Source organism: Tursiops truncatus, chromosome 10 (genome assembly GCF_011762595.2).
Source record: "Tursiops truncatus isolate mTurTru1 chromosome 10, mTurTru1.mat.Y, whole genome shotgun sequence".
NCBI lineage: Eukaryota > Metazoa > Chordata > Mammalia > Artiodactyla > Delphinidae > Tursiops > Tursiops truncatus.
In genome coordinates, this window is record NC_047043.1 from 5,031,514 (window position 1) to 5,047,240 (window position 15,727).

At 46.2% G+C, this 15,727-nt stretch overlaps 1 protein-coding gene across 20 annotated transcripts in view; it reads left to right on the top strand.

Moving 5' to 3' along the window:
- The window catches only part of RREB1 (ras responsive element binding protein 1), a 180,350-nt gene that overhangs the window by 132,417 nt on the left and 32,206 nt on the right, over nucleotides 1–15,727 (top strand). For 18 of the 20 annotated variants that reach the window (XM_073810293.1, XM_033863804.2, XM_033863810.2 and 15 more), the window contains 2 exons: nucleotides 12,209–12,353; nucleotides 12,921–13,057. In XM_073810293.1, the coding sequence (XP_073666394.1) occupies nucleotides 12,209–12,353; nucleotides 12,921–13,057 (282 nt within the window). Of the gene's footprint in view, nucleotides 1–11,945; nucleotides 12,055–12,208; nucleotides 12,354–12,920; nucleotides 13,058–15,727 lie in introns of all 20 variants that reach the window. The other 2 variants (XM_033863813.2, XM_073810294.1) reach the window with 2 other exon arrangements.

The following is a 15,727-nucleotide window of genomic DNA, read 5'->3' on the forward strand; positions in this document are numbered from 1 at the left end:
TCTATACCATCTCATATCAGGTTTGTGAACATTAAATCCTAGTAAGGTGAGTGAGAAGTTGTCTTGGAACCGGAAGACATATGTGGTAGTGGTGCTGCAAGTGTAGCTGGTTTTCTGCATACACTTCATCCATGCGTCCATTCCCTCCATGCATCCATTCAGCAGTTATTGATTCATTCGCCTGCTCATCCAGCCAGCCATTTGGCCGCTATTTATTAACCACTCACTGTGCACCACCAGGGGCGAGTGCAGAGAACAGGAGAGGCAAGATTATAATGAAACTTCTTTTCAGTCTGAGCCAAGGAGACAGTCACACGAGTAAATACCAGGTATTTCCAGTTACTGGTATGTGCTGTGAAGAAAGTAAAACTGGGTCGAAGGCTGGAGAGCATCTATGTTGAGTGGGCTGGGGCGCTTGCTGTGACAGCAGGCACCAGCCCTGGAAGGCCGGGGGCGGAGCAGCCTGGGTAGAGGGCGCCCAGCAAGTGCACCAGCCCTAGGGTCAGACTGGTTGGATGCCTTTGAGGGACCTGGAGGGAGCACTGCGTCTGAAAGCACCTTGGATCGGGGTAGGGTGCCGACAAAGGAGGCCCAAGAAGTAGGCAGATCTAAGAGGGGCCCATCGGAGGCACTTACGTGGAGGAGTGTCTGATTTGATCCATGTTTCAGAAGTTCACTCTGGCTGCCTTGTAGAGAATGAACAACAGGAGGGCAAGAGGGAAAGCAGGGTGGCCAGTGTAAGACGTTACGGCCAGCCACTCAAGAGTCCTGTGGGTCATTTTTGCAGTATATCCATCTGTGGGTATAATGGTACATCAGCCCCTGTGCATAAATCTTTGCACTTTTGTCCAATCATTAGTTTTCGAGACAAATTTCTAGAAGTGAAATCAATGGAATAAAGGGCATATGTATTTAAAATTCAGATCCCTGTCACTCAGCTACTTTGCAGAAAGGTGGTTACCGTGTTCAGTACCATCGACAGCGTTGAGAGCCAGCTTTCTGTCCACAGCAATGCTGCATATTTCTCATCCTTGCCCACCTGGAAAGTGAAGAGCTGTTCACTGTTTAGGTGCAGGATGGAGGACGCAGGGCTTGACAGCAGTCTGAATAAAGGAATCACAGGGGTCTGAGCACGAGCTGGTGCAGTGGTTAAGACTCTGAGCTTCCACTGCAGGGGATTCAGTCCCTGGTCAGGGAACTGAGATCCCGTATGCTGTGCAGTGCGGCCAAAGAGTAAAACAAAACAAAACCAAACCCACACACCTGAGAACCCCAGCTCTGTTTACACAACCTCAGGACGTGGTCGTCCCAGCCCTCTGTTTGCCCTGCACTCAGACCACATCCAAATTGGTTTTCACCTCTGATCCAACATTTCATGAAGGATATTCACAAACTGGAGAGTATTCCAAGATGAGTAGCGACCAGCAGACTGGAGCGCAGAGCTGGGGGACGCTGGCTGAAGGAGCCAGAATTGTTCAGTTTTGGGAAGAGAAACTTCGGAGAGACGCAGACCTCATCTTGATCTATCTGAAGGGCTGCCCTGCAGAAGAAAAGGTGCACTGACTCTGTGCCGCCCCTGAGGACAGACAGACGTTTAAAGGAAGGATGGAAGTTTTGACTCGACATGGGGAAGATGGTTTTAACAGCTGGCCTTGCTGAAAATGGAGATGTCCTTGTTGCTGGAAGCATTCAATCCGAACTGAATGACGTTGTCTCCAGTGCACGCTGCTGAGGGACGTTCTGTGCTGCGTGGGTGGTGGGATAGCATCTCACCTCCCTTCCAGTCCTGAGGCTCTTTGTAATTTGTTGATTCTTAGGGTACATGGAAATGAGCTGAATTAGCCCTTGAAATAAAACCTGAAAGAAAAACACCCAGGTCTTCTAAAGAAGAGAAATTGGATTTTCTCCTCCCTGCCCACCCTCCTCTCTGTTTTTGGCCACACTCTGCAGGGAAGAGGCCATTAGTGGCTCATCATGGTGACTCGCCCCACTTCCTGTGAGCATCGGGGAGGAAACCGACACTTCTGTGGCTGCTCCTGCTATTGGAGGGAAGATGAGAAGGGGTCAGGTTAGGGAGTGTCTTTAACTGCAGATCACATCCAAATTCAGAAATACCCGGAGATCCCAGCGCCTGGCAGCTCAGTTATTGACTGAATCAAGTTCTTAAACGAGCCTCCAGAAGTTGGCCATCCCATAGGTGGAAGGACAGACTGGGAACCCCCTGTGTCTTGGCCAACAAGCACCATTTAACCCTAGAATGGAGCATTGCTTGAGCTGTGAACTGAGGCTCCAGCTGGGCTCAGTGGGGTAGCCGGAGTGGCTGGTATGTTCAGAAGCCTCATGTTGCCACCAAGCCCCAGAGACGGCCTTGACCTGGTCTCGTCCCCCTGCTGTTAGCAGTGACACAGGACTGGAGGGGGGAGTGTCCAGGCCTGACCTGTGGGCCCTTCATTCTCCTGTTGAACGTAGATTAGAGTTTGGTACCAACTGCAAGACTGTGGGCCACAGTCACTCAGAGAAGAAGTGTCCAGGGTTCAGGGAATAGCCTTGAGTGTCCAGCCTGTGATCCGTGATCTAGAACAGAGATGCAAAGGCTCGGCCTTTAAAGACAATTTGGGGGAAAAGCACAGACCTTGGAGTTGGCACACCTGGGCCCATCCTAGCTGTGAGGCCCTGGCATGTCAGCCTCTCCACACCTCAACGGCCTCATCTGCAAAATGGAAATCATAATCTGGGTGAAGTTCCCAGCAGATCCTCACTGAGTGCTCGCTCCAGTCCCCCTCTTCCTCTGCTCTGTGAAAACAGCTTCTGTCATAAATCCCAGGAGCTAGATAATAAAGCATCAGTCTTGTGACTGTTAGTGTCATATTGATAGGAAAGATGTATTGATAGCTTGAGATGAGCTAGTGAACTGCTTACAGTTGTCAGTCTCTGATTTCCAGTATCCTCACGCGTTATCGTGGCCTTATGTTTATCTGCACAAGTAGCCTATTGGCTGTAGAAAAGGATGTTCGGTTTTTTGGGTTTTTTTTAACATCTTCATTGGAGTATAATTGCTTTACAATGGTGTGTTAGTTTCTGCTTTATAACAAAGTGAATCAGTTATACATATACATATGTTCCCATATCTCTTTCCTCTTGCATCTCTCTCCCTCCCCCCCTCCCTATCCCACCCCTCTAGGTGGTCACAAAGCACCTAGCTGATCTCCCTGTGCTATGCGGCTGCTTCCCACTAGCTATCTATTTTACGTTTGGTAGTGTATATATGTCCATGCCATGCTCTCACTTTGTCACAGCTTACGCTGCCCCCTCCCCATGTCCTCAAGTCCATGCTCTAGTAGGTCTGTGTCTTTATTCCCGTCTTACCCCTAGGTACTTCATGACTTTTTTTTTTCTTAGATTCTATATATATGTGTTAGCATAAGGTATTTGTTTTTCTCTTTCTGACTTACTACACTCTGTATGACAGACTCTAGGTCCATCCACCTCACTACAGATAACTCAATTTCGTTTCTTTTTATGGCTGAGTAATATTCCATTGTATATATGTGCCACATCTTCTTTATCCCTTCATCCGATTATGGACAGTTAGGTTGCTTCCATCTCCGGGCTATTGTAAATAGAGCTGCAATGAACATTGTGGTACATGACTCTTTTTGAATTATGGTTTTCTCAGGGTATATGCCCAGTAGTGGGATTGCTGGGTCATATGGTAGTTCTATTTGTAGTTTTTTAAGGAACCTCCATACTGTTCTCCACAGTGGCTGTATCAATTTACATTCCCACCAAAAGTGCGAGTGTTCCCTTTTCTCCACACCCTCTCCAGCATTTACTGTTTCTAGATTTTTTGATGATGGCCATTCTGACCGGTGTGAGATGATATCTCATTGTAGTTTTGATTTGCATTACTCTAATGATTAATGATGTTGAGCATTCTTTCATGTGTTTGTTGGCAATCTGTATATCTTCTTTGGAGAAATGTCTGTCTATGTCTTCTGCCCATTTTTGGACTGGGCTGTTTGTTTTTCTGTTATTGAGCTGCATGAGCTGCTTATAAATTTTGGAGATTAATCCTTTGTCAGTTGCTTCATTTGCAAATATTTCCTCCCATTCTGAGGGTTGTCTTTTGGTCTTGTTTATGGTTTCCTTTGCTGTGCAAAAGCTTTGAAGTTTCATTAGGTCCCATTTGTTTGTTTTTGTTTTTATTTCCATTTCTCTAGGAGGTGGGTGAAAAAGGATCTTGCTGTGATTTATGTCATAGAGTGTTCTGCCTATGTTTTCCTCTAAGAGTTTGATAGTGTCTGGCTGTACATTTAGGTCTTTAATCCATTTTGAGTTTATTTTTGTGTATGGTGTTAGGAAGTGTTCTAATTTCATACTTTTACATGTACCTGTCCAGTTTTCCCAGCACCACTTATTGAAGAGGCTGTCTTTTCTCCACTGTATATTCTTGCCTCCTTTTTCAAAGATAAAGTGATCACATGTGCGTGGGTTTATCTCTGGGCTTTCTATCCTGTTCCATTGATCTATATTTCTGTTTTTGTGCCAGTACCATACTGTCTTGATTACTATAGCTTTGTAGTATAGTCTGAAGTCAGGGAGCCTGATTCCTTCAGCTCCACTTTTTGTTCTCAAGATTGATTTGGCTATTCGGGGTCTTTTGTGTTTCCATACAAATTGTGAATTTTTTTGTTCTACTTCTGTGAAAAATGCCAGTGGTAGTTTGATAGGGATTGCACTGAATCTGTAGATTGCTTTGGGTAGTAAAGTCATTTTCACAATGTTGATTCTTCCAATACAAGAACATGTTATATCTCTCCATCTATTTGTATCATCTTTAATTTCTTTCATCGGTGTCTTATAATTTTCTGCATACATGTCTTTTGTCTCCTTAGGTAGGTTTATTCCTAGATATTTTATTCTTTTTGTTGCAATGGTAAATGGGAGTGTTTTCTTGATTTCACTTTCAGATTTTTCATCATTAGTGTATAGGAATGCCAGAGATTTCTGTGCATTAATTTTGTATCCTGCTACTTTACCAAATTAATTGATTAGTAGTTTTCTGGTAGCATTTTTAGGATTCTCTATGTATAGTATCATGTTATCTGCAAACAGTGACAGCTTTACTTCTTCTTTTCCGATTTGGATTTCTTTTTCTTCTCTGATTGCTGTGGCTAAAACTTCCAAAGCTATGTTGAATAAGAGTGGTGAGAGTGGACATCCTTGTCTTGTTCCTGATCTTAGTGGAAATGCTTTCAGTTTTTCACCACTGAGGACGATGTTGGCTGCGGGTTTGTCATATATGGCCTTTATTATGTTGAGGAAAGTTCCCTCTATGTCTACTTGCTGCAGGGTTTTTATCATAAATGGGTGTTGAATTTTGTCGAAAGCTTTCTCTGCATCTATTGAGATGATCATATGGTTTTTCTCCTTCAATATGTTAATATGGTATATCACGTTGATTGATTTGCATATATTGAAGAATCCTTGCATTCCTGGAATAAACCCCACTTGATCATGGTGTATGATCCTTTTAATGTGCTGTTGTATTCTGTTTGCTAGTATTTTGTTGAGGATTTTTGCATCTATGTTCATCAGTGATATTGGCCTGTAGTTTTCTTTCTTTGTGACATCTTTGTCTGGTTTTGGTATCAGGGTGATGGTGGCTTCGTAGAACGAGTTTGGGAGTGTTCCTCCCTCTGCTATATTTTGGAAGAGTTTGAGAAGGATAGGTGTTAGCTCTTCTCTGAATGTTTGATAGAATTTGCCTGTGAAGCCATCTGGCCCTGGACTTTTGTTGTTGGAAGATTTTTAATCACAGTTTCAATTTCAGTGCTTGTGATTGGTCTGTTCATATTTTGTATTTCTTCCTGGTTCAGTCTCGGCAGGTTGTGCATTTCTAAGATTTGTCCGTTTCTTTCAGGTTGTCTATTTTATTGGCATATAGTTGCTTATAGTAATCTCTCATGATCATTTGTATTTCTGCAGTGTCAGTTGTTACTTATCCTTTTTCATTTGTAATTCTATTGATTTGAGTCTTCTCCCTTCTTTTCTTGATGAGTCTGGCTAATGGTTTATGAATTTTGTTTATCTTCTCAAAGAACCAGCTTTTAGTTTTATTGATCTTTGCTATTGTTTCCTTCATTTCTTTTTCATTTATTTCTGATCTGATCTTTATGATTTCTTTCCTTCTGCTAACTTTGGGGGTTTTTTGTTCTTCTTTCTCTAATTGCTTGAGGTGCAAGGTTAGGTTGTTTATTTGAGATGTTTCCTGTTTCTTAAGGTAGGATTGTATTGCTATAAACTTCCCTCTTAGAACTGCTTTTGCTGCATCCCATAGGCTTTGGGTTGTTGTGTCTCCATTGTCATTTGTCTAGGTATTTTTTGATTTCCTCTTTGATTTCTTCAGTGATCACTTCGTTATTAAGTAGTGTATTGTTTAGCCTCCACGTGTTTGTATTTTTTACAGATCTTTTCCTGTAATTGATATCTAGTCTCATAGTGTTGTGGTCGGAAAAGATACTTGATACGATTTCAAGTTTCTTAAATTTACCAAGGCTTGATTTGTGACCCAAGATACGATCTATCCTGGAGAATGTTCCATGAGCACTTGAGAAAAATGTGTATTCTGTTGTTTTTGGATGGAATGTCCTATAAATATCAATTAAGTCCATCTTGTTTAATGTATCATTTAAAGCTTGTGTTTCCTTATTTATTTTCATTTCGGATGATCTGTCCCTTGGTGAAAGTGGGGTGTTAAAGTCCCCTACTATGATTCTGTTACTGTCGATTTCCCCTTTTATGGCTGTTAGTGTTTGCCTTATGTATTGAGGTGCTCCTATGTTGGGTGCGTAAATATTTACCATTGTTATACCTTCTTCTTGGATCGATCCCTTGATCATTATGTAGTGTCCTTCTTTGTCTCTTGTAATAGTCTTTATTTTCAAGTCTATTTTGTCTGATACGAGAATTGCTGCTCCAGCTTTCTTTTGATTTCCATTTGCATGGAATATCTTTTTCCATCCCTTCACTTTCAGTCGATATGTGTCCCTAGGTCTGAAGCGGGTCTCTTGTAGACAGCATATATATGGGTCTTGTTTTTGTATCCATTCAGCCAGTCTGTGTCTTTTGGTGGGAGCATTTAATCCATTTACATTTAAGGTAATTATTGATATGTATGTTCCTATTCCCATTTTCTTAATTGTTTTGGGTTTGTTATTGTAGGTCTTTTCCTTCTCTTGTGTTTCTTGCCTAGAGAAGTCCCTTTAGCATTTGTTGTAAAGCTGGTTTGGTGGTGCTGAACTCTCTTAGCTTTTGCTTGTCTGTAAAGGTTTTAATTTCTCCATCAAATCTGAATGAGATCCTTGCTGGGTAGAGTAATCTTGGTTGTAGGTTTTTCACCTTCATCACTTTAAATAGGTCCTGCCACTCACTTCTGGCTTGCAGAGTTTCTGCTGAAAGATCAGCTGTTAACTTTATGGGGGATTCCCTTTTGTGTTATTTGTTGTTTTTCCCTTGCTGCTTTTAATATGTCTTCCTTGTATTTAATTTTTGATAGTTTGATTAATATGTGTCTTGGCGTGTTTCTCCTTGGATTGATCCTGTATGGGAGTCTCTGTGCTTCCTGGACTTGATTAACTATTTCCTTTCCCATATTAGGGAAGTTTTCACCTATAATCTCTTCAAATATTTTCTCAGTCCCTTTCATTTTCTCTTCTTCTTCTGGGACCCCTATAATTCGACTGTTGGTGCATTTAATGTTGTCCCAGAGGTCTCGGAGACTGTCCTCAGTTCTTTTCATTCTTTTCTCTTTATTCTGCTCTGCAGTAGTTATTTCCACTATTTTATCTTCCAGGTGACTTATCCGTTCTTCTGCCTCAGTTATTCTGCTATTGATCCCTTCTAGAGTATTTTTAATTTCATTTACTGTGTTGTTCATCGTTGCTTGTTTCCTCTTTAGTTCTTCTAGGCCCTTGTTAAATGTTTCTTGCATTTTGTCTATTCTATTTCCAGGATTTTGGATCATCTTTACTATCATTATTCTGAATTCTTTTTCAGGTAGACTGCCTATCTCCTCTTCATTTGTTAGGTCGGGTGGGTTTTTATCTTGCTCCTTCATCTGCTGTGTGTTTTTCTGTCTTCTCAGTTTGCTTATCTTACTGTGTTCGGGTTCTCCTTTTTGCAGGCTGCAGGTTCGTAGTTCCCGTTGTTTTTGGTGTCTGTCCCCAGTGGCTAAAGTTGGTTCAGTGTGTTGTGTAGGCTTCCTGGTGGAGGGGACTAGTGCCTCTGTTCTGGTGGATGAGGGTGGATCTTGTCTTTCTGGTGGGCAGGTCCATGTCTGGTGGTGTGTTTTGGGGTGTCTGTGGCCTTATTATGATTTTAGGCAGCCTCTCTGCTAATGGGTGGTGTTGTGTTCCTGTCTTGCTAGTTGTTTGGCATAGGGTGTCCAGCACTGTAGCTTCCTGGTCATTGAGTGAAGCTGGGTACTGGTGTTGAGATGGAGATCTCTGGGAGATTTTCACCGTTTGATATTACGTGGAGCTGGGAGGTCTCTTGTGGACCAGTGTCCTGAACTTGGCTCTCCCAGCTCAGAGGCACAGCACTGACTCCTGGCTTGACCACCAAGAGCCTTTCATCCACACAGCTCAGAATAAAAGGGAGAAAAAGTAGAAAGAAAAGAAAAGAAAAGAAAGAAAGAAATGATAAAATAAAATAAAGTAAGATAAAATAAAAGTTATTAAAATAAAAAATAATTATTAAGAAAAAAAAAATATATATATATATATATTTTTTTTTTTTTTTTTTGGCGGTATGCGGGCCTCTTACTGTTGTGGCCTCTCCCGTTGAGGAGCACCGGCTCCGGACGCGCAGGCTCAGCGGCCATGGCTCACGGGCCCAGCCGCTGCGCGGCATGTGGGATCTTCCCAGACCGGGGCACGAACTTGCGTCCTCTGCATCGGCAGGCGGACTCTCAACCACTGCGCCACCAGAGAGCCCGAAAAAAAATTTTTTAAGTATTAAAGGAAAAAAAAGGACGGACAGAACCCTAGGACAAATGGTGAAAGCACAGCTATACAGACAAAATCTCACACAGAAGCATACACATACACACTCACAAAAAGAGGAAAAGGGGAAAAAATAATATATCTTGCTCCCAAAGTCCACCTACTCAATTTGGGATAATTCATTGTCTATTCAGGTATTCCACAGATGCAGGGTACATCAAGTTGATTGTGGAGCTGCTCCTGAGGCTGCTCGGATAGATTTCCATTCTCTTCTTTGTTCGCAAAGCTCCCGGTGTTCAGCTTTGGGTCTGGCCACGCCTCTGCGTGTGGGTCACCGGAGGGCATCTGTTCTTCGCTCAGACAGGACGGGGTTAAAGAAGCAGCTGATTAGGGGGCTCTGGCTCACTCAGGCCGGTGGGAGGGAGGGGCTCAGAGTGCGGGTCGAGCCTGCAGCGGCAGAAGCCGGCGTGACGTTGCACCAGCCTGAGGCGCGCTGTGCATTCTCCCAGGGAAGTTGTCCCTGGATCCTGGGACCCTGGCAGTGGCGGGCTGCACAGGCTCCCCGGAAGGGAGGTGTGGATAGTGACCTGTGCTCGCACACAGGCTTCTCGGTGGCGGCAGCAGCAGCCTTAGCGTCTTATGCCTGTCTCTGGTCTCCACGATGTTAGCCGCGGCTTGCGCCCGTCTCTGGAGCTCCTTTAAGCAGCGCTCTTAATCCCCTCTCCTCGCGCACCACGAAACAAAGAGGGAAGAAAAAGTCTCTTGCCTCTTCGGCAGGTCCAGACTTTTCCCTGGACTCCCTCCTGGCCAGCCGTGGCGCACTAACCCCCTGCAGGCTGTGTTCACGCCGCCGACCCCAGTCCTCTCCCAGCGCTCCGACCGAAGCCCGAGCCTCAGCTCCCAGCCCTGCCCTCAGACAAGCCTCTCGGGCTGGTGAGTGCCGGTCAGCCCCGATATTCTGTGCGGGAATCTCTCCGCTTTGCCCTCCGCACCCCTGTGGCAGCGCTCTCCTCCGCGGCTCCGAAGCTTTCCCCCTCCGCCACCCGCCGTCTCCGCCTGGGAAGCGACTTCTAGTGTGTGGAAACCTTTCCTCCTTCACGGCTCCCTCCCACTGGTGCAGGTCCCGTCCCTGTGCTTTTGTCTCTGTTTATTCTTTTTTCTTTTGCCCTACCCAGGTACGTGGGGACTTTCTTGCCTTTTGGGGGGGTTGTGAGGTCTTCTGCCAGCGTTCAGTAGCTGTTCTGTAGGAGTTGTTCCACGTGTAGATGTGTTTCTGATGTATTTGTGGGGAGGAAGGTGATCTCCGCGTCTTACTCTTCTGCCATCTTCCTCAATTCCTCCAGGATATTGTTTTTAAAATTCATTTTGAGTGATTTCTTGAAAGGATGGGTTTGGTACTAATTTACATCCCATAGTATTATCATACTTCCTCAATTCTTAGATGCCTAAAAATTTATTTTACATTTCTAAAATTGGAATGTGCTATACAGTAAATGTCGAAAGGAACTTGCCAGCCTTTCTTTTTTTCTCCAAACACTGACGTTAAACGATGGTCTCCTTAACTCCCAATCGCCTTGAAGTAGAGGGGGTACATAGAACAAGGCTATTTGTCTCCATTAACTTTCTCAAGGCTTTAGGTGACCAAGAACTAATAATAAAGCATCCTCCCCTAATAATCTAAGCAAGGAATTATGTGGATATGGGCATGACGGTTGTCTGTGATTCTTTTCCATTTTCTCCCACTAGATCTTTCTGACTCACCACATTGATTCCCCCTAAGAGAACAGAGGGCTGGCCTGAGCCTCCTTCCCTGAATCCCATTTCTCAGAGGTTAGGCCACATCTCTCCTACTGGTGGATGACGGGGCTGCTGCTCTTTGGGCAGAGGCTAGTGTGGTCTTGGGCTGACGTGGGGACCCCTCCGCCTTCTAGAGTATGTCTGTAGGGCCAGAACCAGGGGAATCGTAGCTCTTAGCTCCACACACTCATGGAAGGAGGGCTCACGGGTGTCGGGGGCAGAGGCTGTGAGTGGGAAGGGTGTTGCCCAGCCGTCTCGTTGCGTCATTGGCCTGAGAGCCTGAATTGTCGCTGCTTGTGGTTCGTGAGCTTTTCAGCCCTTTTATCCCCAGCCCAGCTGTACAGAAGGTGCAGCAGAACGTGAGCTTGAGCTGAGCAGAGCTTCTGTTTAGAAGTCTGACAGGATCGTTTATGAAAACTTGCTGTCTTTTCCCATTCCTGAGAACGTCTCCAGTAAGATAATCCCATCAGAGGGTTATTTATAAAAAGCTGCGGCTACATTCCCACATCTGGCACAGTTTAACCCCGGTCAGAGCTGATGATGCCGATGATGACTGTCATTAGGAAGAGTAAACCTTTTATGTCACAAAGCAAGGAAATTGAGACTATCTTTTTGTAATGCCATTCTTTCTTTCCCTATAGCTCTTGGGACCTGGTTCCTAGAATGTTTGCTTTAGAACTTGATAATGTAAGGTCACTTAAGTCAGGTCACCCATAAAACTCTTTTTTTGGAACAGACATATGCATACTAATATAATACTTTCTTGTATGTGTATTCCTAGTCCTGTAGATGTCAGGGTTGCAACATGTAACTTATCCCACTGTCCCAGCTACTCTCATGATCTGCAAATCCATGTAAGACCCTGGAGAGCATGGGCAGGCTTTCAGGTCTCAGGCACTTCGGACATGTGCTCGGTCAGCACCTCTCAAATTTGACCCCCAACATGCTTCCAAAGGCAGAAGAGAGAGAACACATTCTACTGGTAGACAGGGGGTGGGTTCTGGGACCACAGAGTGGTTTCTTGGTTTATGAACTAGTGGTACCTGGGACTTCTTTTGTCTATAGAATTATGTGCCCTAAAATAGTACAGCTTGTCTGAATAAGTAGAACAGATCATCAAATAGTTTGTTTTTATCTTATTAGTGCCAGTGAAGTTCATGAATATCTTCCAACAGACAGCAAGGCACTGAGCCACGTTTTTGGATAGCACTTCGTTGTGAGAGCTTCACGAGGGGTTCAAGGAGATTATAAGGTTTTTAAAAAGAAGTCACTGTATAAATTATACCCCGTATCTCTTAACTAAGGAAAATTTAACTACCAGTGCCCAAATAGAAAATATAAAGCATTTTAAATAAACCAGCTCAGTTTTTGCTAAATCACATTGTCTGTGTGTGTGTTCTTTCCAGACATATGAAGATTCATGAGAAGGACCCCAGCAGCGCTACAGCTGCAGCCCCTCCATCCCCACTGAAGCGCAGGCGGCTGTCCTCCAAAAGGAAACTGAGTCATGATACAGAGTCAGAGAAGGAAGACCCAGCGCCTGCTAAAAAGGTCCTCTCTGCCCCCCAGCACAGATGTGCCTGCCCCAGGGACTCTTGGCAGAAATCCCTCCAGCCTTTATTTTCGCAGTCTGGGGGCTTGGTGGACACCCATCCCAAGCTTCTAACCTCTGTTTCCCTGCACTGTTTCATAAGGTCTCTGGAGAAAAAAGTACCTGTTTGCTCCTCCTTTGTGGAAGGAAGAACCCCCCGGCTGAGCCCACTGATGATCCGAGGAGCTTGTTTCATTGCTCCCGGGGTTTTTTGTTTCTCCAGCTAGAATGGAAGAGGCTCTGCTAAGTATTAGGGACTCTTTTGTCCTCACACTTTTATTCCCAGTGCCTGGCAGGTACTAGGTGCTCCGTGAATATTTGTTGAATGGATGAGTGAGTTGAGGGTGGGTGGGTGGGTGCTGGTGTTCGGTGAGGTTTTGTTACATGAAACGTTGGTCAGTAGCATCCTTAATGCCTAGGAGGGAGGCGTCCTTTTCCTTTCAGATTCTGGATTTAGTGTCGGCTTCTCTGAAACAAACTACGTGGGAGCCCTCCCTTGTGACTTAATGTTTCTTCTTTCCCCTAAGATGGTAGAGGACAGGCAGTCGGGTGACATGGAGAAGAAAGCTGATGAAGTGTTTCACTGCCCACTGTGTTTCAAGGAGTTCGTGTGCAAGTACGGGCTGGAGACCCACATGGAGACCCACTCAGATAACCCGCTAAGGTAGGAGAGGGGCTGGGGCAGGCTTGTGCTCTGGGGGCGCCTCCTTGTGATGTGTGGTGCAACCTACCTCCTGTTACTCCAGCCTGGGCTGTGAGGCCATTCGTGAGGCCGATCAGAGTGCTTGCGGGGGTGGAAGCGGGGCTGAGAGGGGTCAGAGCAGGTGGCTGCAGCCCCAGGAGGACTCACCAGCGTCACGGTGCTTCCTGCACTCCTGGCGGGGCCCCCGGGCGATCCCCATGAGTCCCCGCCCACGGGCAGCCTCCTAGCACCGGGCTCTGGGCAGCAGACACATTTTCTTCACGGATGGTGTTGCAGCCCAAATGGTCGTTAGCTGCGCCCGTGTGTGTGCTAAGGACGGGGAGGGCAGATCAGGTGCTCGTGGGCGTCTGGAATGGGCTGGTAGCACAGAAGCCTAGGAAAGCATTTGGGGGTAAGACAGAGTTCTGTCGTGCAGGACACAGGACCTGAATGCAGCCTGTCTCGGTAGCAGCAAAGGTGATGGTTCCTCTGGTCCAGGCTCCACATAGTTTTTCTGATTCTCAGTGGTCCCAGGCGGACCTCCGGCAGAATTTGGGGCTGGGGTGGGGGGAGCTCGGCTTTCCTCCCCGACCTTCTTCCCTGCGTTTTTATCAGGCAGAAAGCCCTTTGTTCCTGCTGAGCAGGTACCCGCTTCCTCTCTGAAACTGCTACTGTATCATTTTTAAGGTGCTGTAGGGGAGCCGCTGGTATTGTGAGACTTGAAAGTAGCACGTCCTGAGAGGCACAGCTGAAGGTTCCCAGAGCAGAGGCCAGTGCATATGTGGTTGCAGCTTTGGGTTTCAGAAGACAGCTTGGGAGTGTAGAAATCTGGACATCTGTTTGTCTGACTCACCAATACGTGGACCACATTTCTTTCTTGGGGGCACATGTTTGGTTGTGACTTAGGAGTGAAAAGGTCTGAGGCAGCTAAACATGTTTGTGTTGGGGGAAAAGCCTAATTGTCCAGTAACATAAAGTCGCGTCAAGTAATCATTATCCTTAATCACGTGAGCTTGACATTTTTCCATTAGAGAGAGAAGAGAATTTATGGAGAGATTAAACTCTGAGCAGTTGAAGTGCTAGAGCATGTCTTGAGGTGACTGCCCCATCTTGGGAAACTCCTGGATGTGACGGGCAGGCAGGGACTGGTGGTCAGAACCCTGGGTCCCTGTCCCACCTCTGCTCACATGGGGCCTGGACCAGCTGCATCTGAACCTTGAAGGAGAGTTGGACCAGATCGTCCTTGTGTTCCCTTTCAGGCCTGAAATTCTGTGACTCGGAAACCTGCCTCTTAACGGTTGTTCTTCTGTCTACCAAGAAAAAGCACTTGGCTCTTCCTTTTGTAGGCCCTGTCATTCTGAGAGATTCAGGAACTTGACTTCGTGGTTTCATTAACGTCCACAGCATCCCAGGATGCGGGCTGGTGGTGGGTGGTAACTATTGAAATAGTTCTCTAGATGCAGGACCTGAGCAAGCGGAGGTGAAGTTACCAGACAAACCTCACGTGGTGAGTCGTGGGCAGAGGCAGGAATAGCAGCTGCGACCCCCGACCCTCCGACCCCCGTCAGCGCTTCTGACCCGGCACTGCAGAGTGCCTGAGTCCACACACTGCTCCTCTCTGGGTTCCTCCCTAGGTTTTCTTTCACTTTGTGTTTTATTCTGTGATCAGATACCATCTTAGGAACTACCCATTTACCCTCTTCTAGATGATTCTGTCCGACAGGGAAAATAACTTAACTCTCAAGAGAGACTTCTGGGCAGCTGGAGGCTGCACAGCACAGTGTATAGCAATGATAGAGGAAGATCAGGTGTCCCCTTCTTTAGTGCTGGCTGGCACCAGGGCGTGGGTGCTCCTGGAGTGGGGCCTTCTGGACAAGCACCTAATCTGGGGGCAGGCCGGGCTGGCTACCTGGAGAACATGGAGACAGGAATCGCCTTGGATACTGGTTCACTGTTTTGCATGATTTGGTGCATAATTCACTTGCCGTGACTCCAAGGCTGTGAAGTTAAACCTCAGGTCCTCCCTTGCCCACTTGGTAATAGCATCCTTTGTTTGGGGAGGGTGGACTGGAGGAGTGCTGAGCCTGGTGGGGGGCTTGGCCCCTCCCGGCAGTGGCGTGAGAAGAGGTTGCCGTGCATCCATGGTGGGGGGCAAGCATGCCATCCCCTGTCTGGCGGCTGTTGCTGTGTGTGGGTGGGTCTTGTGTCTGGGAACCAAAGGAGTTAATTACAGAACGTAGTTAGTTTCCCTTCTCTCCCCTCTGCTCTGCCCTCCACATAATGGCCTGCTATCAGAGGATGCCATGGGGACAGGCATGAGCCGGCAGGGCCCCGCCAGGCAGTGAACTGTGACAGTAGCTGGTGGGAGAGACTGCTTGTTAACCCAGAGCTAAAATAGGCACCAACTCCATTTGCAAACCCCAAAGGCAGCAGAACCACAGTGGGATGCTACCAGTTTAGACAGAAAGTTTATAACTCGAAACAGCTGTTGGCTTCTTTCTCTCCCTCTCCTGCCCTTACCGCCCACCCCCAAAGCTGGCAAGGTGCCCGTTGTTCCTTAATAAAAAGCATTGGAAATCCAAATTCACGTAAACGCCGAGGCCTTCCTCCTGCAGTGCCTTGTGTTTCAAGTTAACGAAGTGTAAGCGTAGA